Source organism: Grus americana, chromosome 1 (genome assembly GCF_028858705.1).
Source record: "Grus americana isolate bGruAme1 chromosome 1, bGruAme1.mat, whole genome shotgun sequence".
NCBI lineage: Eukaryota > Metazoa > Chordata > Aves > Gruiformes > Gruidae > Grus > Grus americana.
The window spans coordinates 88,760,621-88,787,198 of NC_072852.1; the positions used below are offsets into that span (position 1 = coordinate 88,760,621).

Sequence of the window (26,578 nt, forward strand, 5' to 3'; positions counted from 1 at the left end):
AGACATAACTAAGGGTTAAACCAGGGACAAAATCTGAACTAATTTTGCAGGGAACCAGGAGGAGAACAGACAGAGCAGAACAGCAGAGAAAGGCCCTGCATGGGGTGACAAAGGGAACAGAACAACTCATGTCTTCAGAGCAGCTTTTCTAACTTCTGAGTTGTGGCCTGCACTCACTGATCTTGACATTCTCACAAGAGGGCTGCAGTTTAATCCCAGAAGAGGATTCAGCCAGACTGATCACTCCACAATTCCCACAGGGCAGTGCATACACTCAGCCATACACTGGTTGTATCACACACTTTGCAGTCTGTACTATATGCCAAGTGCTTGCCCTCATTTTACTCTTTCCCACTATTCTAAAACCTTTTAGGTTGAAAATCACCTGTCACAGTCTCCTCTCCTGCCTTTCTACCATTCAAACACACAGATGTGGACAGGAGTTGATGTTACCCATTTCTCTCCTCACCCCAGGTATTAAAGGCAACTGCCAGGACTTCAGAGCCAGCAGCCAAGGCATCTTGCACCTCTGTCACCATCTTGCTACTCCCACACTGCAGGTCCCTCCATCATTTAGGGAGGTGGGAAAGGAAGAGAAATGTGGGGCTATTTCCCAGCTGTAAGCAACAGCCAACCTTAACGGAAGGGAACAGCTGTTCTCCCCTTTCCAGGAAAAGGGATGAGTAATTGTGGAAAGAGAAATCAAATTATAAAGGAGGAGAGACCTCATGGCTGGAAATTAGAAGCTCCCCATGTTGCCTTGAGCCAGGGGAGAGTCAAGGGAACAGCACTGTCCCGTCCCTCGGCCACCAGCATTCCATCCAACATCACTCCGCAGAGAGACAGACCCATGTCACAAGGCAGTAGAGTGTTAAACCTCATGAGAGGAGCATAACGAATGCCCTATAGACAGGCTGGAGAGTAACAGCTCGTTCATTTATTTGCAATAAAAATCCCTGTACAAGCTGCTTGAACTCAGCATCTCTTGTCTCTGCGTCCTTCCCACAGGATTTTCATTCCTCTTTTAGGGGCTCCCTTCTCCACCACCACACTGGGGTGAAGCCCTTCTTGGGGCTTGTCTCTCTGTTGGGGCACAGAACCCCTCATAGCAGGACACAGAGGTCCAGCAGGCACCTCCTTTACCCTTCTCTGCTCTGACTTACCACAATATCCTGGACGGAGACAACCGAGCACGGGTAGACTACATCAGACGCCACTTTAATAATGACCGAATCGACATCCTGAGGAAACTTGTACAGAAAATACTGAGGAGAAAGCAGAGTACTGAGAGTTATGCTCTAGAAATCATCCCTGCCAGTAGCTTCAGAGCCTCCCTAAGGTACCTGCACAGCCCAAGCAGGGCTTTGGAGTTGGATGTGGAAAGCTTTCACAAAAATTCAGATTTCAAATACTAGGACCTTACGCTACAGAAGAGCGGATTAAATACGTACAGAGAACTCTTCCCTTGCACAACACACTGTTAGACACGGGCATCTGCAACATGCAAGGTACAGCATAGCTTCTGCTCCCCTTAAGCTTTTTTCCGCTTGATCAAGCGGAAATGACTTCGTTTTATAGCCTACTCCATTTTATGTTGCTATGAGCAGTTTCCAGATGTTTCTCCACACTGCTGGCTGTACTTTATATATGGAATATATCATGGAGTTTATCTCAAATGGGTTGCCTCAAAGACAGGCTATGGAAAGTATTAGGTCAAATGGTTGAACTCTGTCAAGAGTTTCATTGTAGCATTTAAGTGTTTTGGTTTTATTTTGTTTTGAGGGCAAGGGGTAATGGGGGTTTCTCTTCTCACTTCAGCTTTGAAAATAATTCAGCTGTAGCTCTGAAAAAAACTGGGAGAGACTAACATCTGCTAATATTCCTACTTTGCTCTGGGGGGCAGGGAACAGTGTTTCTGGTGCTTCCATGCTTTGAGCAGGCCCACAGGACAGTCTGTAGGGTCAGGAGATGCCCTTCCCTGTCCCAGCAAGGGCCTTTTCAGATTTGGGCAAAAGATTTCCTAAGCAACATCATTATTTGCATATTTTTCCAGCAGAAGTATGATGTACTACACTGGCCAGCTGCTGGAGAAGTAGGGTTTCTGTGCCCACCCCAGCAAGGAGGCTTGTTGCAAGGGCTCCCATCACCCTGCTTGGAGCCCAGACACTGGGAGCTCAGGTTCACAGTCAGAGCTACTAGGAGGGGCTGACAGGCACCTCACTTCACCTCAGAGGCAACACAAGGCTGAGGATAGCCACCAGCCACCTTCCCCCCTTCCTTATGGTCACCTGGCAGCACTGCTGCCACCTTGGAGCAAGCATAGCCCATGGGGAGGGAACCTACTGAAGCTCCTGCTCCAAAACCATAACCTGAGACATTCCCAACTGGTGAGCTCCCTTTACGTCACATAAACCTTAGTGCTGAGCAAGGGCCAGCCATTTCTGATTTCCTTCCCCCATCCCCTTCCCAGGAAGCTGGGGCCTCACCTGGAAAGGCAGGAATAAGTAAGAAATCACCTAGGCTTTTTCCAAATTTGCCCATTTCTACTAAAGCATTTATTCCCACCATCCCCCTCCAAGCAGGGTCCCTTCACTGCTGAGGAAGCACTGGCTCCAACCACGAGTCCTTACAAACTGAAAACTCACCAGGCCGATTTCTTCGGCAGAGCACGTTTTATCTCCGCCAAGCAAGGACGCTGGCGATCTGAGCTCCCTGGTTTCCCTTGGAAAGCTTTAGGAAGTCACCCATGAGGACCATTCTATCATTTTCTTTTTAAGCCACACTTATACTAGAGTACAGAATTAAGATAAGGGGCATTAAGACCTACAGTTCTCTCCCACACAGACAGTAAGTGGTATAAACATATCCAGGCAACAATCCTGATGTATACCAGCATATCTAACTTCTCCTTTTGCCCTCAGGCATGAGCTGGGTTCCAGACAACAACTCCATCAGTTGTTACGCTTGTCTTTTTCCAGTCTTAGAGCTATTCCAACACTCATCTAAATTTTGAGTCACCTTTTTTTTTTCTTCCCCCCACAGATGACTTAATACTTTGATTTACAAAAATCACAGCATTATATCAATTAAGAAGCCCTCACCTTCTACTCTCTACATCTGGCCTATAATGAAAAGTCACCAATCTCATATTATAAAATCATGACAAATAACAGACCAAAGTCACAAAGTTAATTCCAGGCCAGATGCTAAATGCTCTGCATTCAAATTACAAGATTGTAAGTCATGAGGGCTTATAAAGAGCCACCACCATTCCCTATCCTTCTATAGTATAAAATACTGCATGTATCTACAAACAAACTTAAGACATTTGACAGCAAAAAAGATTAGCTGGGATGCCTGGTAATGGGAAATCCAAAATTAAGTGGCATTACTAACAGAGATAGCAACAACAAAAATGGAGTACCAGACAGCCTGGGTAAATTACACACTTTCCCAGCTCTGTGAGCTCCTGTATCACTATAGTTACTGCCAACAGCATTTTCATTCCAAGAGAGGACTTGTAGAATCTGCAGGGCTCTAAACAAGGCTGCTCAGCTGGATGTGCTATACACGTGTGCTCTCTTCTGAACTAACAATCAGACTTATCAGGCATTTCATTTATCATCTTGCAACTTGACTTGTTGCCCTGAGCAAGGAATAGCAGTCTGAGTTCTGTTGTACCTTTACAGCTTATTTATTTACACATTTATTTTTCTCCAGTAAAGACTGCATCGTGGCTAGTCACGCTAGGGAAAGTGAACCAGCACTGGCTGGAACAAGATACTAGTGCACACCATCTTACTTCCCATGAAGTGCCGCAGGCCAATGGCCTCTGGACTTCTGTACATTTCTGGAATTTCCTGAACTACAGATACTGTTCATTTGCTCTGGTCGTGGGTTTTGGTTCATTTAATTGCTTTGCAAGAAGACTCAAACATGCCCCTAGAAGGGCTGAGGCACTGCTACCTCTTCACTATATCCACAGAAAATTCAACAGTGAAGAAGTTTCCCTGCACCCTAAGATGGAAATGACCTAGTCATATAAGGCTTTTGCCATCTCTAACAAAGGATCACACCAACTATTTGGATGTGGTAAGACATACAAGCAACACCACACAGGACTCCTCCTTACCTGGGGCTGAGAAGGGCTGGCAGTGAAGTTAAAGGCTTTGTTGGTCCTAGAAAAGAAATGCCAGCATGTTGAAGTCTAAAACCTTCAGAGTTGGAATACACATAAGTACCTTCATTTTGCTTAATCTGCAAAAGAAAAATAATATTCCCCCCCACCCCTGAGAAGGGAATGGTAGGCAGATGGATCAAATCCCTGTATAACAGATACACGAAGAGATTACATTTGTATTCTCACATCCCAGCTTACTCAAGTTGGAAGTTCTCAAGCCTGGTGACTAGCAGCTCATACGCAATATTAAATGGTGCCATGGAAGCAACATCCACAAATATAATCTGGTCAGAGGGTCCTGCCTCAGGGGTTGGCTCAGAGGGACAGAGGGTCCGACTCACTTCTTGGTAATTGTAGGTCCTCTGATAGCTACAACAGCCAGAGGAATGAGGGAAGGTAAAGTTGGATGGAAAAGGGAGAGAGAGAGAGAGAGAGATAGCAGTTAAAAAGTTGTTCAGCAGTTTTATGAATGACATAATTTTTCCCCTGCTTGCATAACTAAAATACTAATCTGAAAGGCCGAGACCAGTCAGTCTTTTATTCAGAGCTCAAACTCCACCTCTGTTGCCTCTTGTGATCTGCAAAAGGAATTGGCCATCCCCAGCATTTCACCTCCCTCGAGGCTGCCTCTGCCATCTGCAGATCTAGCACATCTGCCATTTGCTGGAGGCAGAGAGCGCACTGACAGCCCAGAACAGCTGCTGCTGCAACCATCCCCTGCATCAGGCAAAACACTGCAGGGTATCTGCTGCCTGGTGCCAGGATTTCAGTCACAGAATGAAGCTTCCCATCTCAGATGAACTAGAGTGTCTGCAAAGTCTCAGTACTTGCAGTCTAACAAGCTCTGAGGTTGCTGAAACTACACAGCAGCATCACCTTCACAAAGCGAACATCCCCAAAGCAACCACCACCACCTAGAATAGACTCAACTTAGGTGTACCTAAGGGGAAAAACAGAGGAGAGCTCTTATTCCCCAAATGCACTGTAACAGCAGTTAGGGTGCTCTTTCAAGAGCTTGTTCAAACCCTGCTCCAAACCACAGCCCAAGAACTATTTGCACGCATTGTAAGTGACTGTGGAAATGACAACAATGCCATTTAGCAGTTTCACTGTCTAGTGAGACAGGCAGATCCCCAGCAGACAAGCCTCCTGGTACTCCATGTACATATTTGAGAAACTAAGAAAAGAGCAGCTCTTCCTACATTCAGCTGGCAGTGAGCAAGCATGCTTTGCAACCAAGCCCCACAGTCTACACAAGTAGCAAGATCTAGCACTTGAGGAAGGCTAGCGCTGAATACAGCTGGGAGAACAGCACGTTACAAGGAAGAGACCCCAGTACTTACAGGCCTCGAAAAATCAGTGGAACCTGCCACGACAGCACTCCCTTCTGTTGGCGAACTACAAACAAGACAGGATATTGGAGGTTCTCAGAGCTGCTGTTCACGTACACCCGCACTGCATCTACCTGTGGGAACAGAAAGGTGTTAGCCAAAGGGAAAGAACAAGACAGCTCCAAATCTAGGTGGGAGAAGCCTGTCCCCCTTCCTCACTCTGACCTAGATGCTGGCATTATCCACAGGAAGATCAGCAGTTTCATCCCTGGACTGGTTATTCAGATTCAGAGGTCATTTACAGAAGTGCCTCCTTGCTGCTGCTCTAATCCAGAATCATAGCCCTATCCCCAGGTCAGAGGTAACTGTCAGACAAGACACAGTGGACAAATGCAGCAGACTTAAGAGAAAGAGAGTTCAGTAACTTCCATTTACCCAATTGGGAGCAACCCAAATAACTTCAGTTATAAAATTAAGCGCACACACACAATACATATACCCAAGGCTACAATTGAGAATTTTCTTGCTTGGACCCTTACGTACCCAACTCAAACAACATTACCAGGAAAGTCAAAGATGACTGAAGATGACATTAATAGTTAGGGATGAAAAAGCAGGTTGGCAGCTAGCACTTGGCTCTGTTGTAAATGATACCGAGATGACTGCAACCCACCTAACAAAACAGGAATACACTGCTGACTGCCCTCAACCTGCCAAGGAAGGCTGCTTTGGTTTGTGAGTAAGGGTTTTGATGCAGCTTGCTGCATCAGCAACTGAAGTTTCTCCTTAAGTTATCTGGCCATCACATGGTTGCAGACATAGGACAGCTATGGGGTAGAAGGCCCTCAGTTTATGATTTGCTTTGAGAAGCAAGCGAGCAGTTTGTCTGCACCAAATGGAAATGGTGCCATTCCCATTTGAAAAGAACATCTCTTCAGCTCCCTCTCCAGAGCTGCAAACATTGCTCAAGAAAATAGGGTATGAGAATGCATAACTCATCAGAAGAGACAGTACATCCTGATCAGAAGTCTTTAATTGATGAAAACACATTAGGTAGATAAGATATACAAATTTTAAGCCCACCACATCTTGAAAGATTAGAATGCGCTCTCACTAGATCAGACTTTTCATAGATCTCAACTTTATACCCTCCAAGAGTAAAGGTAGAAGGGGGGTACCACCTTCTGAAAAAACATAGAGAGTTAGCAAGGTAGCAGAAGGGAAGCTGAGATGGCAGCTTATGCTTACACTGAGGACAACAGGTTCAGAAAAAGGTCTTGCATCTGCAGTTGCAAGTCTAAAAGAAAATTTCCTATTTATTCTTGTTTAGCAATTCTAGGTTCACTTGGGAATTTAGTTTACTGGAAGAAAACACCTTTTTGAAAGCCATAATCATTATCAACTTTCCTGTCATCATCACCATAATACAGAGGCTACAGCCACCAATTTCTAAAAAATAAAGTCTTCAACAAAAAAAACCCATAAATACTTTAATTAAAACTCCTTTGAGATAGAAGGGTAAACACTGGAATCTTTTTTCATTGCCTTCTGGTTTCTAAACCTTTGCAGTACTCTTTTGGCATGCCTTCCAGCTTTTCCTTCTGACCACAAAAACTACATATGCAATTTTGTTTCAAAGTAAATTTCACAGTAGGGTGCTAAAACCAAATTAAGAAAAACATCATCACAAAGCAAGACTCACAGGTAACACCTGAAGGGTATCAACACAGTAGGCCACCACCAGACAGCACTGGAAGGTTACTCTGCCACTTCCTTAGTCTCTGTGGCTGCCCTGCTCGGCTGGGGGAGCCGAGCCAGCACATGTTGGTGTAACTGGGAAACACAGGGACTGGGCTGAACAAACTGCTGCTTGTTTGTAGGCGTATGCTGTAGTCGCTGCGACGAGGAACGGGGACCTAAATGAAGCAGCATTGTAACTGAACAAATCTAAGGAGCATGAACACATGATGGTCAAGCCAGAGTCCTGCAAGCACATGGAGCTGTTCTCCATCCATGGGGAAACCATCATTGCAGAAAGGACATGTTCCAGCTACCTGTCCAGCAGCTTTTTGCCCATAAAACAGTTAAAGCAAACCTACCTCCACAAGTTTGCTCCACAGCAAATGGTACTACGGGGTTGCGGATCCTAAACTACTCATAAATGCAAGATGGACATTGGGAAATTCTCTTCTGCACTGACTTCATGAATCCAGAAACTACATGGGTTACGCGTATGTTGTGGGTAGTCAGGTTTACTTTAAATGAGTATGATTCATTTGTATTCATTGGAAGACTTAGAAAGTTGCATCTCTACTTCTTCTAAATTCTCAATTTAGGAAATGTAATGGATGTTTGAAGTATATGCTAATGCTGAGTGGTATTAAAAAAAAAAAAAGAAAAAAAAGAAGTACTGCTTTTATAGTTTGCCCAGGCTTTGGACACAGAAGCAAAAGTTGTATACAAGAGAGAATGCTGCTTCTTCCCACCTTGGCTCTTCTGTTTCAGCAAACTAAGTATTTTCAATATTGATTCCAAAAGGAAAAACACAAACAGAAATTCATAAGCTGTTTAGAAAAAGTCAGCCAAAAAAAACCCCAAACCCCACCTGCTCTGAGGTATCCTGCAAAACACAAGAGCACTGTATCCTTCTGTCATAAAGTAGTAAAGCTTTCGATATCTATTAAGATATAGTAAGAATAATTCTATGATTTAATCTTAAGCCCCTTGGAAATCCCAGCTTTTCCCACTATTGCACTACAGTGCGTATGTAGCAAGTCATTTATCTCCAGTGGCACAGTGTATTTTCCAGCTTCACTATTTTCTTGTGCCTTTTGGCTTATACACACTACCTGCATTCCATAGCGTATTATTTGAGGACCCACGGCCATGTAATCAAATACTGTTTCATAAGCAGACAAGCACATGACTGCCAACACAAGGCTGAAGAACTATTTTTAATATCAGTATTTCATAGTCAGAGACCTTCAATAGACATTTTATGTGATCTTAAGTGTCTGTTGGACCAATTTGTGGAATTCCTAGACTTTAATATGAAGAGAGAGGAATACCACATCGAGACCGCATCCCTGAACACTTCTACATATGATGCAAGGAAGTGTTTTCTTAATGTTCACCAGGCAAAGCAGAGCCCTGAGTCCTGTCCAAAAAGGGAAGGATTTTCTCCCCAGTGAAGTTTGCAAGGTATTGAGGTCTACCATTGCATCCTTACCACTACGGTAGATTTGCAAGACCCTTGCCTACCTTGTGAAGCCCTGCATTAGATGTGGGAAACGTGCCCTGCTTCACAAATGAGCAGAATATTGCATGGGCATCAGGAATGACCACCGCCTACCCTTTTCATACAGCTTGTACCCCAATGGAAAGAAGAGAAAACAGTCCTTGCCTGCTTCGGGAGTACGTAGCAATAGAGGCTGGAGCCTTATGGATATGTAATCCCAAGCATGCCTTTGGGTGAACAAGATCACCCAGCCAGCAAGGCTGCTCATGGGGACAGCAGCTGTGAGCCCATGGCTGGAATCAGGCTGGCTTACAGATGTACCCATGCTGCAAATGCTGCAGCACTATTAACTTGACTTCCCTCCCCAGTAAACCAGACTGGAGAAGGGGAGCAGGGCAACAGCTGAAAGACTTACACCCGGACTTCACCTCACACACTGTAAATCCCAGCAGAGGGCAAGAATTTGTAATTGTGCTGTGCCAACATCCCAGTTTTGACTCCTACATTGTGTCCTGCCGATGCAGCCCAGAACCTGGGAGCAGCAAATGCCTGTGTGGCTTAGCTCACTGCCAGACAGGGCAGGCCTGTAAATCAATTCAAAGAGGACAGGCAAGTCTTGCAGCCTGTTTCCCTTGGGAAACTCTATTAAGAATTCAATCTGAAATGACAATTCCTGTCCTTGCAGGAGATAATAATTCGCAATGCCTAACAGGACATAAGCATCCCATCCTTGCCCTTTGTAACCCTACCGTATCCTATGCGTCACACCAGTTGAGCTGACAGCTTCCCTTCAGGCTGTTCTAGCTCAACCAGCACTCACTGTAACAGGGCTATGAAGGGGCAACTGCCTTTGTCTAGAACTACAGGTAATATCCTCTCCTAGAGGTCAAGGCATGCAGGCAACAACACTATGGAAGGTGTTATGTCTACTTAGAAGCAGAAAGTACCAAGGTCAGGATCATCACATTTTTTTTCCCTCCAAAAAGTTATGCACACTAAAGGGTTCTTCCCCCCACCTTATGCTTTTTAAAGTAATTTGAATCAAGATAACTGACCTGCTGTACTGAAGAGGGGAGAAGATATCCAACAAGTAGTCTCAGAGAACCCACATCCTTCAAAGCTCACACGTGCATCTATATTTTACCTCGGCTTGCTAGGGAGCCCCAGAGAGGTGGGAATGAGCAGAGCAAAGCAGGACTAAGGCACATCTTGGTTACATGTAAGGAACTGGACTTGCTCTGGAAGGGAGGCAGCAGATGATACTTTCAACTCCAGCACTACTTGAATTCCTACCCCACCCAATTTGATAAGCTCTCAAGGTTTCAGCAATCATCTGGTGTGACACATTTATTTCAACTAATACAATAAGCGACAGTGATGGCAAGTGAGATCTCTAGAACGCCAAGTATTGATTCATCTCCATGAGAAGATTAAATCCTCCACCCCCAGTTTACAAGCCTGTTACATTTCCTAGGTCCACCTGACACCCCCCGTTCATTCACTTCTTGGCACCTCTGCTCGTTCCCCACGGATGATGTTTTCTGAGGAGCGTATAAATGCTGAAATCCTTCCAAATCTTTGCTGACAAAGGAGTCTGCCATTAGATAATGGAAAATTCATTTCTGTGTCCTCAGATTTGGCTGCTTCCACTATTGGTTCCTTATAATTGCTCCAGGACTCTTTCTGAAGAAAGATTATTTTATGCTGGTGAAATTTATACCATGTTGAGTCCCATTTTATGCATCGGCATGGAAGAACTCACATGGGACCAGCAGGATAGAGAACAGCACTTGGGCAGAAAGGAGACAAGCTACAACTGCGAGGAGTCACTGCCAAGCAGCCTTCTCCTCATGAAGCATCTGAATTTGACTGCATCTCCTACAGAAAGTAGCTCTTACTTTAATTATGCTATATATTTCTTCATCTCCCATTCTGAAAGCCTAGAAATAGGTTTGTTTTCAGAATCACAAAATCATTGTGGTTGGAAGCAGCCTCTTGAGATCCCCTAGTCCAAGCCCCCGGCTCAGGGTCAGCTGGAGCTGGTTGCTCAGTGATCAGTCAGGTTCCAGATATCTCCACAGATGGAGATTCCAGAACCTCTTGGGTTAAAAAAAAAAAAAAAAAAAAAGTATTTTCCTGTGTTCAGATGGAATTTTCTGTTTCAGTTTGTGCCCATTGCCTCTTGTCCTGTCACTGGGCACCATTCAGAAGAACCTGGCTGCCTCTTCTTCATTCCCTCCCACCAGGTGTTTATACACATTGATGAGATCCCCCTGAGTCTTCTCTGCTCCAGCCTGAACAGTCCCAGCTCCCTTAGTCTCTTCTCATATGAAACATGCTCCAGTCCCTTAATCATATTTATGGCCCTGCACTGGAGTCACTCCAGTAAGCCCATACTGAAATCGACACAGTACTCCAGGTGTGGAAGCTTTGCAACTGCCCAAGGCAACTCTGTAGACCATAACTCTCCCTTCTTCTACAAGACAAAGCCACCTATGTAAAAGCTTCCTGGACAAGCCCAACAGTTAAACTTCTCACGCAGTGACTCATTAGTCCTCCATTCACACACATTTTTACCCTGACACCCTCCTGCTAGCCTTAATGTCCATTGCTGAATCTAGCAAAAAGATTTAGCATTTTTATTTCCTGTGAAAGGAAAGCTAATTAAGACCATGGCTGCAGGTGCAGTAACACAGCTGGAAAATTTTGCAAGCTGGACCCAGTCAAGGCCCTCCTTGGCACAGGTCTCCTGCTGCCACTCCACTTCCCACTTTGAGCTCCTGCTGCTCCTCACCCAGGGTGGCTGGAATGTCCCTGAGCAAGAAGAGCTACTGCCCCTATGTGCACAGGGTTACAAATTGCCTTCTCTTTGCTGTCAACACTGCTTCTCTCCTCTTAACCTACAGGTGAAAGCACTGAGCATATCTTTTTTGAGATCTCAAGGCTACTCCAGATTAGATGCTTTACTAGTCCAAGAGCAGTCAAGTTTCCTTTAAGGAAGGGGGGGGAGGTGGAGAGACCTGCCTATGAAGATGTTTACTTAACTAACAATAAGCAATGCCAAGATGAATTCATTCTGTTAAGGACTGATCATCTATTTTCAGGCAGCCCTGCTGTTGTGACAACTGTTGTGGCACTCCAGATGCCTGCAGGGCCTGCTCAGGTAACCACAGACTTCTGCGAGTTTTAGCTTCCCCCATATACTTAATGAAAGGCGTCTTGATTTTGCAATGACATGCTATATGCCCACAGCAGTAACCATCTCTATTTTACAGATGCAGAGAATCCAGTGTGCAAAAAGAGGCAGAGGGCCGCAAGCAATGTGTTCAGAGCTTAACTGGGAACAGTGATTGAGACATTCAAAGCCTGAGATCTGCTCCCCATACAGTTTCTATGGCATGACCCTCGAAAACATCAGGTTAGGAGGGATTAGTTTATGAAGCCTGCAGCTCACAGCTCTGTCACCCTCCTGCTGCAGTACTGAATGGCCAAGAAGCTGCTTCATCTGCGGTACTTGGGACACATTGCCCTTTCCCCCTCTCCAAGCCACATCCCTGACTCTTTCAAGCAGTTGCACAACACTTCTGCTCCCCAGATAACAGATCTGTATTCTCTCTTCTGGGCAGCACTCAAGCATCCCCTTCTCCTCCTCTTTGATGCTCTGCTGATATCTCACCTGGGGACCCTAGCCTGTTTTTCAAACTCTGACAGTCCTCAAAGCTTCAGTCTTTGCAAACAGACCTCAAAGCAATTTTGTTCATGCAATTGCATGAATTCTGATCCCAAGGTTATTACAAAATTAGTGGAACCGACCTCTCCAAAATGATACCTCTGGCTAGCCTAATCTTTGATCGTGGTAACCAAAGCTTGTGCAAGATGAGTCTTAGAGGATACTAAGCACATGACTTACCTGTGCCTCTTGTGTCCTTGTGCCAGAGAAAGGCTGCACCATTTCCCCAGGGGTATGAACAGCAACAGCTGATGCAGAGCAAACATTCAGGACTAGGATTTCTGGTCTGCATCTAGGCCAGTATCAAGAGGTAAAACCTGTGGCCCACACCCTACCACAAGAAAGGTTTAATTCCCTCTGCTGTGATCGAGCAGTTAGACCACTCATTTGGTTTCCCTCTCTCCACAAAACTAAGCTGGGCATTCGCCATCTACAACATTTAGTCAGTTTTGCTGCCGTTTCCATTATCTTATAATATTGCTAGCGTTATACTAGTAAGAAATAGGATTACCAGGATGGAGGCAAGATTCTCAATATTCTTTAAAATCTAAGCACTTATTCTCATTCCTTACCCACATGAAAACTGGTATACGTTATATTATCACAATATACGACTCCTCCATGTTCCTTGTGTTCGGTGCTCTGTATTTGCTCCCTATAACAGCTGGTTAGAGCTCCTTTGCCCTGTTCCCATAAAAGCAGACATTCAGGTGCCCTGAGCTCCCTTAGGTCTGATAATACCTGGGACAGAATCCAGCTGCATTGAGGCAGGACTACCTCTGGCCTAAGTATGGGCTCACAAGTGTGATCCCATTACACTTCTTTCATCTCTCTCATTTTTTCTCTGCACTCTCCACAGGCAAAGCTAGTTCCCAAACCACATTCAAATAGCATGCTTCAGACAAGGGGGGAACATCAGAAAGTCACAAGCAACATTTACAGAGCAGCTCAATAAAAAGATCCCAGTGTACTTTAAATTTCACCTCAAAATATTAACAATTCACTTGGCAGTGAATACCTCTGCTCTTCCTACCTTTGCACATAGCCCAGATCAATCAGGAGCATCACACCACCTAACCCCATCAAAATCTTTAGAATAAAAGCCCGGGGGGGGGGGGAACCACACAACAAACCACAAACCAGAGTGATAAGTTGGACAGATGGCAATTGAGGTTCTATTCCATCTAGTTACTTACCCTGCCTCCGTCATCACAGTAACACAGGGCCTCTCGTAGACAGACCCTGCACTTTCTGTGGAAGGGTCAGATCCCAGCCCCAGGATGCAGCTCCACCCTCCCCCTCACAGGTCTCAGGGATACAGCAGCAGCTCCCAGCAGCACAAAGCTTTGGTTGATGCTTCTGCCTGACATAATAGCTATTCCTCCAAAACACAGCAATAAAACAGGTAGGATTTGCCTCCACAAGAAGTTCCCAACTAAGGGTCCCTCCAGATAATCCCCACCACTTGCAGATGAGCTTGGGGATATCAGAGCAAAGGAGTTCAGCAGAATCTAGGTGCAATTATGAGGAAGCTTGGGAAAGTGAAGAAAGGATTAACATTTAACTGCAAGCAGGGCTTCTCTCATTTGCCATCAATCACTCTCTGATTTTGTGCTACAGAGTGGAAGGAACCCTAATTAGTGTCTTGGAGAAAGACATTCTGCCCAGCAGGGCAATCCCTCTAGTGGAGGCATCACAAGGGACAGGGATAACAATATAACACCTATGATCTGATGTTTGTGCTTTTTCAGGCCTTGTTCCAATTAACCTACCTTAAACTTTTAATCCACGTTTTGTCTCTAGATTCTGTTGTCTTGATACAGACAATATACACATTTTCATGCAACAGATTTACTGAATTTACCACTAAGCCAATGCTAGTAGTCCCATCTTTCCCTTTGAAAGTCAGCATTTGGCATTTGCCTCAAGGGCATCATCTAAAAATATTTTGCTGGAGAAGAGTGGGGAGGAAAAAAAAAAGCAAGCCTCCTTCTTGTACACACGCAGGAGGCAGCTGTCTATATTGGTACTGTAATACAGTACTAGATTTCATCTGTACCTTCCAGGCTGAAATCCTCACCTCCCACAGATACCTGCAGTTATGTTTGAGGTGAGACAATCAAGGCTGGATCTTGGGAAACAACCTCGTGTACCAAATGCTCCCTTTGATAGCCAGGCCCTGCACTTAACATTTGTTGGCAATAACCATACTGCTGCCTTTTGCACTGTGGGGCTGAGGCAGGGTCAAGACTGCTTTACAGACTTCTGCTCCTCACATTCCTTCCCACCGCCAAGCCTCTGCATGTGTATTCCTATTCACCAGCCAGGCTCGTGACAGTTTTGTTCCTCAGATGACTGACCTCAAGTTTTTTTTCTGTATTTCAAGGTGACAGAGCAGTTAGACAGCTGAGTAAAGAGAGAGCCCTCAGCACTATATAAAAACGTGTTAGACCAGGAAAAACAAATATTTGTACTTCAGTTCTATCACCATCCTGGACATAGGGGGAGAAAAAAAAAGGAAGGATATTAAAATAGTGCATCTGAATTCCATTCTCTAGATGGGAACAGGCAGAAGGAGCCAATCCCAAATTCACACAGCTGAACAGGACCAACATGGCTGCAAACATTAAGCAAAATAAACCAGGCTCTTGTTGATATGAAAGAGTCCTTGGACTGATTATTAAGTCTGCATTTCCCACAGAGATTACACATCAGCTTAAGACTGCAGGGATGTGAATTTAAGGACAGGCAGGAGGTTGCAACAACAGTTTCAGCTGCAAGCAAAGGTTTTCAAGAGCTTTACTGTGGATTCCTTTCCACCGCCTCATGCTAAGCAAAACCTTCAAATCACACCAGGGCTTCGCCATATTCTCCGCCGCACCCACACACAAGCTGCTCCTTGCGAGACCGTTGGGGATTATCGGTCCACGTTGCGACAGCACTTGGTCGTAGGCCTGACAAGGCACCAAGCCAAGCCAGTGGGCAGGGAACACATCCGGCAAGCAAACACACAGGCTGCTAGTTATAATGGAAGGTCTCAGCACAGGATACATCTACAAAAGCCACTGAATCGCTGCTGTCTGCTGTTGCACAAGAGGTGCTTCATTTTTATATAATCCCTGAAATCAAGTGAAGTAGGATTCAGCCGGGTAGACTAGAGCAATTGAGGCAGCGAATGAAGCACATACCTGTCAGTGACTAACTTGGCTGCTCTTCCCACTGACAACACAACAGGAGGAAGCTGAGATCCTGAAGGAAAATAGTTATGAGACAGTGACAGGCATTACAGAACCTCTTTCCTGCCCTCTTATTGAGATATGAGCACCACTGCTGTCTGACAACAAAACAAGTGGAGCTCAGAGGACCATTCCCTTTCAACCTTTCTCTGTCTGACTTTGTGCTCTAATGTTGATAAGTCTTAATTGCCAAAAGCAATCTGTCAAATAACCTTGGCTCACAGTTTTCTTCCAGGAGTATTAAATATCCAAAGCAGCATAAACTAAGCGACAGACTCTGTCAAGCACAGCCTCAGTCACATTAACATAATTGTTCCAGGATTAATATTTTTCATTTAAAAGTTCCACTTTGTGCAAATATGCTGTGTGGACTTAGAGCACGCCATGGACATTCCCATGAGTTCACTTGTTTGCAACAGTATCTGTGCAGCACAAATGGAAGACAAATACAAAGCATGTTAATATTTATCTTTCTCCTTTTTTGAAATTTTGTCCTCTAACCAATGTCACCAGGGAGTCTCCAGGATAGCCAGAAGGAAAAACTAAGAGCAGCCATGCTGGATGAAGTAGGTACCTGTTTCTGACCACCCTCAGACTTCAGGAAGACATTAAAAATAAACAAATAAATCCTTTTTTGAACAGCCAGTTAAGGAACAAACTACTCTCTAATAAATAGCATCTTCCTAACCCACAGCAGCTGGAACTCTGGGCTATGGTAATCCTTGAAACAAAAGGGTTTATAACCTTTCCAAATTTGCCACCGCCCCAAGCTCACAGCAATAGCTCCAGGGATTACTGTCACAACACAAATATCTGGTTCTTTCTTGGCTCCCAAGTTCTTCACCTCGGTGACACTTTGGATGTGGATTGAATTACCTATCCTAAACGTTTTCTTCTTTGTTTTTTTTTAAACCATTGTTTGTTTGTTTTAAAGCCCACTGAAGTAGCTATTTCTATGCCCAAAGAAAAGCATCGGCATAAAGTAAGGAAGGTTGTTTCTGAAATCCTCTGTGTTTCTGCAAGTATACACAGCAGGAAATAATGTTTGCTTATGCAAACTTACTAAACTATATTCTCAAACCGAGCAGATGGCACACCCTTGCAATACAGCTTTTACAGACTACACTTTCATTCCCTGAATATCCCCTGAAATAGCAGATGAGGTCTGTATAGGAAAAGCATACCTTCCTACCCAACAACTTCTGCACAAGTTATTTAAGGACATTGCAGCCTCCACTTACAATGTAAATGTTTGTATTATAAATTGCTGCACTGTTCTTGGAAAGAGTTCAAATTGAGGAGAGACATTTTGATGAAGTTACTCTTATTCAGAACATTTTTTTCTTTTTTAACCTAAACATCTTGGGGGTGGGGAAGGGGTAGCAGGGGGAACAACAAAACCTCATCAGCTTTGATTTTAAACAGGACAGCCCAACAAGAAGAGAGTAATTTTAAAATTTAGAACGACATTCAAATTCAAAGGAAATGCTTTAGCTCAATGACAAGTTACAGGGCTTGACAGCATTAGCTTACACATTAGAGATAAAAATAAAATTCTTGCCAACACCAAAGTCACCATCTGAAGGTCTGCAGGCCACCCCACAAGAAATGACAGTGGATCTCAAGCTTTTTTCATAAAGCCTGCAAACTGATAGCCTCCTTAAAGATATACTCTCTTTGCACCTCTAGGTAGGGAAATCCACAAAGAACAGAATCTCAGAAAGCCAAAGAATAATTTAAGTTTGAAGGCATCTCAGGTGGATACATGATCCCATCCCCAGCTCAAAGCAAAGCCGCCACCCCCCACACTGTTCTTTCACTTAGGATATGCAATTTTTGCCAGACCCAAAGCCTTCAAGACTATATTTTCTGCTGCAGAAAACAATGGTCACGCTCATGTTTTCAGTAGATTCCTGCATCATTTCTCTCTCAGTTTATTTTTGCTTTATCCTGTATGCAAGAGCTTTCACTGTGACTCCGAGCAGGGTTAGGAGTGGCCAAGAGACCCCCACCAGGAAGCAGCAAGAGCATTCCAAGTGCTGTGTGCTCTACACTGCCTATGTTGTCACCTCCTAGGGTTGCTTGTTTTCTTTAAAAGAGATAAATTATATACACAAAAGTTATTGCAAAGGGATTCTGTTGAACCTTGCTAGGCTTCAGACATCATACAGTATAACTTGCTTTGATTTTTTTCTGGATTTGACATGGTGCCTACATTTCTGCCTCATAAGGCATTTAACATTACGCTCCAGAAATGGTGTGCTGAGGCCCTTCCAGTGTCCTGTGGTGAACAGACTAGAGCCAGCAACCAAAAAGCAACAGTGTTCAGAACCTGGACATCCTGCAATAACAGGAGCTCTAGTGACCTCAGGAGATCTTCTCGTTCAAACATTTGTAGTCTTCCCAATTTATTTGGTTTTTACCTAAATCTTTGTGGCTAAAATGGTGGGTTCCATTCAGCATTAAGCAAAGACAGAGCCTAACCTGTTCCCCCTGTTATATCTAAGGTTCAGCTGTCTCCAAACAGGATACTAAAGTTTTACTGCGTGCATGGTGTAGCTGTGGGCTGAAACTTGGGCTGGAGCCAAGACTAACATTATGGAGAAGACATGCAGGAGAGTAAGGGAATAGTTTGAGGTAGTTTAGTTCCAGCCTAAAGAATCCTACACATGCAGCCCAAAAACAGCTCAGAAGCAAGAGGTGAAAAAAATTTGCTCCTGGAGTTATAACAGGCATGGGTGCTGCTGGAGTGGGACCTACTTTCGCATGTGAAACAGCAGAGAACAGTAAACACAGATTTGATCACTGGCGCTTATTAAACCAGGTTGCCCTATGTAGCAGATCAAGGAGTTTCCCTGCAGCTACGACAGATGGCTTTGGTCTGAGCAAGTGACTCATCACACAATCCCAGAGGAACGTATGGGTGAATTCCAGTTCTGCCTCCTTGCCTAGAGCAAAGCAAGTGCAACTGCCATCCACATCTAAGATGTAAGACATCCATTCACTAGGGGACAGAGGAACCCAAATGCATCACGCTCCTTGGGCTGGAAGAGCCACTTAGTTTCTACTAGAGCATCACAAAGTTTGGGGCATCTAACTGAAAAACTTCTTCTTGCTAGTGTTGATTCCCCTCTTCCCTTAGGTCAGCCAACTTTTTCCCATGTGCAATCATGAAAAAAGGAAGGGTAATGATGTTAGTAAGCCTCCATGGTGGTACACAGGCTTTCTCACCCATTCACTGAGGGTAATTTTTTACTCATCGCCCCTCAGATAGACTCCCCATGGGAAATAGTCACTCCAGGGCTACACACCCTCACATGGCACAACTGCTCAGCTGAGAAGCCACAGCTTAAACTACTGCCAATCACAGCTTACAGTAAGGCTAGGCCATATGGAAACCGAGACTGGGGCTCTGTTCCTAGTCCTGGTGAGGGAGAAGGAAGAGAACATCACCCACTCTTTCTCCTAAAATAGGTGCAGCCCACTGCTCAGCTTTAGAGCTTATCATATAGGTACAGCCCACTGCTCAGCTTTTGGGCTCATTGCAACCAAGATGCACTGCATGAATGTCCAAGAGTGGTATCTAAATTGCAGCAGCTTTGCCTACAAATGGAAAGTTGAAAACTTGTTCTCCTGAGATGCATGGACCATATTTAGAAAACCAAGTGTATCTTCCAAATCACACATTCAGCTGACCTGAGCTCTAATTAGGAAAAAGATTTTTTGTTGTTCCTAACAGTCATCTTCCTCATGATACTCTCCTGCACCACTCAAGACTTCGTACAGGAAATATCCACAAAGACAATATTGTGGCATTTGTTTTTCAGCAAATTAACCATTAGCAACTGCTAGAGGTTACAGTGGTGAAGAGAGTCATTCGCTCTGAGTTCTCTCAGTACTTCCACACACCCCTCTTTCTTTTTTGGAAGCCCTTGTATTATTGCAATCATGGAACTAAGCAGGTTCTCTCACTTGTCAGGTAAAGTTTTCTCCAGTCAATGGTAAATCCAGAAGAAACATTTTGCAAGTCTCATTCAGTCTTCTGGGTAGGAACACACTGCACAGGCAGCTCCAACAAACTAGTTTGCCTTCCTTCCTCCCTCCCAAGTAGGGACATGTTGAAAGTGTGGAATGGGAGATGCTCACGAGTGTGCTCATTTTTTTCCCCCATCCTGGATGTCTCCAGTTTAAACAATCCTAAAATAAGATAATCCTGTTTGCCCAACTAATTGTTCACCAGACCTCTAATAGGGCACATCTGCCTTTGCTGTTAGAGCATGGGTGCATAGTGACTGGCGCAACAGCTGGTTTCATTATTGTATTTTTTTACACTCACAGTTAAACATTAAACAGCTGTGCAGAGGGGAAAATTTCAAAGTGCAGCTAGGAGGAGGAAAAGGGAACTAGAATAGCAATAAGATGACCCATAACAAATGAAGATATTCCACCATGAGGAAGGAGTTGGCACATCCCTCTGTTCACAGGCCAACTCTAGAAGACCCTTGCAGCAGAGATGGCTGTGCTTCTCCTCAGCACAGCTTTACTTTTAAGCTCCACTTCAGGAACTGAGGCCTAAATTCTAGTTGCCAACTACAAAAAAGCCTGACAGCTCTCCTGCCTCAAGAGACAAGGTGAAGTGTTTCTGCATAGCACAAAGGAGGGCTGAAAGAGCAGCAGAGAGGGGAAAAGAGCAGAATTCACAGCATCAGGAAAACAAATCCCTGTTTCAGAGCCAGACCACTCCAGACCTGGCTTTGCTTCAGAGGGAAAGCAATTAAACTCACCCACTGCAGCCCTTCCACATGGAAAATGCTCCTTTTATTCAATTAAATTTCCTGTAACTAAGGTTAATGGTCCATGTGGTATCTGCCTCAAGGTATCAGAGGCTTCTGGCTGACTTGCCATCAATACAGAGACAGGAGGAGACTGAAAAAACCAGGAACAGCAGAGAGCTCGCACATGGCAGGCAACTGGCAAACACTGGCTGATGCTCCTCTCGCTTAGAGTTCAAGGCTAAAGATTGCGGTGAAAGGCAAGGACAAGTACACTGAGTTTTTGCATGGCTTGCATCCCTTCAGAATATCCAACAACTACCCAGAGGACAGTGTGCCCCCAAGTATCTTCATAACTCTTGCACAAGAAAAGCCTGCCCACGAGCGCACGGTCCCAGATTAAAGTCAGTATTTCCACTACCAAGCTTCTAAACCTTGAGCAATCCTCATCAACAAGGAGATACGGGACCACCAGAACAGATCAACCTCTGCCTCTGACCAGGTTGGCAAGAGGAGACCCAGTCATGTTTGCCTCTCATCAGTTCAGGGCTGCATCTGGGGAGGGGGCTGCACACACCCATAGCCAATTATCCCAATTAGGCCAGACACCTTCTTGCAGGCTTCTGCTGGTTCAGCTCAGGAATAGCATCTGTAGAGCTTCTCAGTGAGGAATCAGAATGGTTTGAGTCAGAAGGAGCCCTTAAAGATCTAGTACAAACCCTCTGCCCATGGGCAGGGGGACATCTTCCCTGGACCAGGTTGCCCAAAGCCCCATCCAACCTGAACACTCCCAGTGATGGGGGAATCCACAACTTCTCTGGGCAACCTGTTCCAGTGTCTCACCACCCTCATTGTAAAAAAATTTCTTCCTTATGTCCAACCCAAATCTACCCTCTTTCAGTTTAAAACTGTAGTGACTTGTCCTGTCACTACAGATAGTTGCAAAAAGCCTCTCTCCATCTTTCTTATAACCGCATTTATGTATTGAAAGGCCACAATAAGGTCTCCCTAGAGCTTTCTCCTCTCTATCCTCAGAGCCTATTCTAGGTATCCCTCACCTGAAAGCCTCCTAGGTCAGTCCATCTTTATTTAAGTGTTTTTTCATCTTCCAAATTAGTTTTCATAGCAGAAGCTGGCTGCATGGCTCTCTACATACATTCATGGCAGTGCTTGGAGAGTTCTGCATTAAGAAAATATTAAGCCTCAAGCCTGAAGTTTCCCTTCTTAGATATGCTCTTGAGCAGCTCACTATCTCTGCAGAGATTTCATGTTCCAGCATACAGGAACATGGGGATTAGTCTACTAAAGTTTCTGCTTAAATACAGCAGTAGCCTGGGTGGCTTTTCACAGCCATAGGAATGGTGTAGAGTCTGAAAGTAGCCATTGAGCAGAAGATGCATTTAGATACCCACAAACACCACTGAGCAGCTGTGTACTCCCTCCCTGCCTCCTCCCACTTCACTATCACCCTTGTTCTCCAGGAGAGAAAACTTCTTTGGAAAGTGTCTGGCAAAACACACAGCTTCAAGGAGCACATTAAATTGAAGGAACTAGATTCTTTTGAATTGAAGTCAGTTTGCATGCTGACTCTGCTAACAAGCCCCAGACAACATTTGATCAGCCAACAGGCCCTCATCCTAACACCCAATACCTGTAACACCTGAAGAAGTCTAGCTTACATCACCACCAGCTTCTACTAGGAGGCTCATGCCCAAAGCCGGCTTTTGGCCTCCTGGGTTCAGTGGTGACACCCAACAGTTAAATAATGCTGGGCTCAGTTGCATCATAGCCCTGACACACAACTCTTGCTCCATAAATACCAGGTGCATTTTATTACATAGTAACACACTTAATAGAAGAAAGAGGAGTCTTTAAAGGTCAGGATCTTTTGGAATTTCAGAGCAAAGCAAGGGATGATTAATGCCACACACACACCCTTTTATCATAGTCTTTACTAACTCCCTTCATATTGAAGCATCAGAAATATAGTGTGGAAAAATGATGTTTTCCATTTTCTCTTGTCCTGTGAAACCAAGGACAGGAGGAAAGATTCATTTGCCCGGTTCACCATCTCTTGGTACATCAGAACATCTTACCCAGCAATCAACATCCAATCCAAACGGGGGGGGGGGGGGGGGGGGGGGGGGGGAGTGGAAGGGGGGGCAGAGTTTCCAAGGTACCACTTAGCTACTTGAAATAAACACAATTGAAAGGGGGGAGGGGGAAACCCGCAATAGCTAGGCATACATAAATGACAGGCTTCCTTCCCCATCACAAGCAGCCATGGCTTTAGCGGTGCTGCCCCACAGCCTCCTCACATCACACCTCACCTGTGCAGCCCTGTCTCACCTCTCAGGCTCCCAAGGGAGAGCACCATGATCCTACTGAAGCACTCAGGTGTGAACAGTGATATTTAAAAAGGCTCATTAAGTGCAAATCCCCCCCCCCTTTTTTTAGGTACTACTATTATCCTCACAATTCCCTTCTAGACTTTAAACCCATTTTGCTGCTAGAAGTGCTGGATACTGAACCCTCACCCGAAGGGTGCACCAAACAGCCTGCCCACCCCATGACCTCCGGGACGCCGCCGGTGCTCTGGCCGTGCCGGGGAAGCCCGTGAGAGTGCGATGGGAGCCCGCAGGTGCACCGCGGCTCCCGGCCCCCGCCGCGGCGGGAGGATGCGAGCAGGACCGCGGGCGCAAAGGGAGAGCCCGGCCCGCTCCCGCACAGCGGCGGAGCCCCCTCCCCGGCCACACTGGCCAAGGGAGGGCGAGGGGGGGACTGTGCCTTTGCCCGCCGCGGGGGAAGCTGGCGCTCCGGGGGACGCTCCTACCTGCCCGGGCTCTCTGCTGTAGGCGAAGGCGTAGACCTGCTCCGCGCTGATGTTCACGGCGCCCCGGTAGACGCGGCCGAAGGCGCCGGGCGCGGGGCTGCCCGCCGCTGCCGTTGCCGCCCAGAGCAGGGCGTAGAGCAGAGCCCCGAGGGCTGGAGCCGCCCCCGCGGCCATGGACTCGTCGCTGGCGGCCTCACGCCGGCCGGGCGCCCGGTGCGGCACCCGGACTGTCTTTCCCCAGCAGGGTGAGCGCCGAGGCGCTTTATTTGCAATTTAAATAAATAGCTCAGCGACACGCACAGGCGCCGGTGGAGGCAGCCCCGGACACCCCCGCCCCTCGACTGGGGGGCGCCGAGTAACTTTCCCTGGGGAAGCACCCTCCGCCGGCCGGCCGGCGGGGAGGAAAGGGGAAAGGAGGCTGGCCGGTGGGCTGGCCGGCTCCGGGGAGGAGGGTCTCCTCCCTGTGCCCGGCCCCAAATTCTGAGCCGTCTTTGGCAGACGGTTGTCAGGGAGCTTTTCCCCTTGGGGACTTATGCTGTGAGCTGAGGGGCACGCCGGCGTCGTCAGGCACCTAGGGATGGGACCGCAGCAGCGGCATCCGCAGGGCTTCAACACCCCCGGGCCCATCTTGCTGGAGCGCCGGCTTGCACCTGCAATGCATCTTGCATAGGGCCATCCCCGCCTTTTACTTTTGGCTGCTCATAACTTCGGGATAAATGCCCTCATCTTTTAGATCAGTCCAAAGGTGTAAAATGCTGCAGCAAAATGTAATTTCGTTAATTCAGTCATGGCTTGGCACATCTTACGGTTTTTGAGTCATTCATGAAACTGCTACAAACAACACTGTGATACTCTTAATCTTTTCAGCAAGATGAGAGCAATCCTGTTGGGCTGTTAAAAGGCCGGGGGTCTCTCACAGCTTACCTGTCCTGTGTTCTTCTGTTGAAAACACATCTGGGAAATGTGTCAGATCCTGTGGTGGTGGGATGCATTTTTAAGTCAGAGAAGATAGAGCGTTACTAGAAAGCAACCTGAAAGGTTTATCAGATTGAGGATGAACTTGTAGGAGCCGCAGTTTTGTAAAGCCAGCCTCCAACAGTCTCCAACTGCAGTGACGCTGGCCATAGAAGATTTCCAAGTTGTAGGTTTTGTTTTCAAGACTTAGAGATTTCCTGGGGGTCACTCATCATCTTTGGAGGAAAAGTTGCAAAGCTCAGCAAAACAGCTCAGCATGCATTATGCCGTCATTTTGATCTTTAGGCCTTCGAGTGATCTCTGCCAAGAGAAGAAAACAAAACAGTTGTCAGTAATTTCTGTGTTTGCCTTCAAACAGGCTGCCATTCAAGTCACCCTGCCTTTTGTCAGAATCCCAAGAAGTGGCATTAAGGGAAAAAAACCCATTTGAGATCTGCTGGAAGATGGACACGTCGACATGAAGAGTTTGCCTTTCAGCCTGAAGTGTCAGACCAGGAGACCTGCACAATGTCACCTCTGAGTTCTTGTCACCCTGTCTTGCCTCTTACCAGGACATGGTGTGACCTGTCCTATGGGACTTCAAGCAGTGGTGGCACTGGGAGACTTATGGCTTCCCTCCCCACCCTGTAGAGCCTGGGGCTCCTGAACCCTACAACTCCCTTCTCACCCACTGCTCTCTGCAGACCCACAGGTCCCTCTGGCAGGGCCAGAGGGAAGAGACTGGGGAGCCCATCTTCTCCCAGAGAAAAGAGGCTTCAGGCAACAGGAGGAGGTACGGCAAAGCAAAGGCATGTCAGGGCCATGCGAGATTGCTCACAGCTATGTGACAAATGGCATAAGGCCAGTATTCTGCAAACCAAGGTAGCTCTGGCAGCTGCAAATTAATGTTTGTGTCATTTGGTGCCATGTGTATTTCAAATCAGGAGATCAGTGTGGTGTCAGCGTGTTGTCCCTCCATAGCTGTGTTGTCTTTGTGACAAAGAAGTGGCTGTCCCTGTAGTCCTCACTTTCCAATGCAGACTTATGGATTTCTTAAAGTACTTGCCCTGAGTGGTAGTATGTTTTGGTATCCTACCCAAGACTACACATTTTTTCCTCATTTTGCATTTGAGAATTCAAGTTTTCTTTTCAAAGTGTAATACTTTGTGCTTGTCTTTATTAAATTTCATTTCACTGTCTTGAGGCTCTTTAAGCAATGTTAAACCTTTGTTCAAATCGTTGCCTCCAAAGTGCAGTACTACCCAACTCAGTGTTATTTGCAGAAGTTTGAAGTCAAAGGTCAATTCTACCATTCAAGTCACTAATTAAAGTAATCAATCCTAGCAGACAGATCAGATCTCTTAATTTGATATACTTTCCTATTGACAGGAAAATATCCACTGCTACAGCTTGGGAATTGCTTTTCAATTACACACCCCTCTCATGTTAATTCCACCTGAGCAAATGCCTTTAATGGTGCTCAAGGCAATGTCAAAAGCCCCACTGAAGTCTAAATATGTTTCATCTATTCCTTTCAGCACCTAAGTCAGTTATCTTGACAAAGAAATAAATTAGGTTACTTTGACATGATTTGTTCTGGACAAACGCACACTGCCTGTTTCTCATCACTTTATTATTATTTAGTTGCTTGAATGCTGATTGCCGAACAGCTTGTTTCATTATCTTTCCAGATAACAAATGGAGGTTGGCTGATTTATAACTCTTCACTCAGTCCCTTTGATAAAGATCAGTAGCCTGGTTTGCCTTTTCACTTCCACCTGTATGTTGTTCTTGAATGGCAGCATGTATTTTGGAAGAAAGAACTGGTCCCTGTAAGAGACAAAATGCTGATTGAGACAGACCACAGGTCAGTGAAAGTGGTCTGGTATTCTTGTATGTGCCACAGTACTCTGGCATCAGGGGACAGCAAGGGCCAGCTGCTCCCTAAGGGACAGGGAGCTGAGTGCCGTAACACAGCCAGCAGAGCAGGAACATCACCGGCCAGGGCCCCATCCCACAGGATCTGAGCAAGGAGGAGCAGGGTAGGCCTGGAGATGGCAGCTGGGGTCAACAGGGAGTCCAGATCACCAGACAAGTCCATGGCGATGGGATAGGTCTGATGTCCAGCTGGGAACGTAAGTCAGGTTCAGTGACGGCAATCGGGGACGGACATATCCCTGTGATCAGTGGCAAGTGCACAACAATGAGACAAGTCTGAGGCCTGGCCAGCAAGTTGTTTGACAGGTCCAGGTTGGTGGGATACAGGCATGGCTGCCACACAGCTGTAGCTTCAGGCAGGGCCAA

General features: G+C 45.8%; 1 protein-coding gene across 6 annotated transcripts in view; it reads right to left on the minus strand.

Moving 5' to 3' along the window:
- Positions 1–23,711, minus strand: part of SIDT1 (SID1 transmembrane family member 1) — a 47,379-nt gene extending 23,668 nt beyond the window's left edge. For all 6 annotated transcript variants that reach the window (XR_008579619.1, XM_054845353.1, XM_054845343.1 and 3 more), the window contains exons 1-5: positions 23,321–23,711; positions 5,524–5,645; positions 4,379–4,549; positions 4,133–4,178; positions 1,164–1,265 (exon numbers count right to left, since the gene is read on the minus strand). Coding sequence is in view for 5 of the 6 variants with exons in the window: in XM_054845353.1 (XP_054701328.1) it covers positions 1,164–1,265; positions 4,133–4,178; positions 4,379–4,549; positions 5,524–5,645; positions 23,321–23,494 (615 nt within the window). In the remaining variant the exon portion in view is untranslated. The remainder of the gene's footprint in view (positions 1–1,163; positions 1,266–4,132; positions 4,179–4,378; positions 4,550–5,523; positions 5,646–23,320) is intronic.
- Between the last annotated feature and the right edge of the window lie 2,867 nt (positions 23,712–26,578).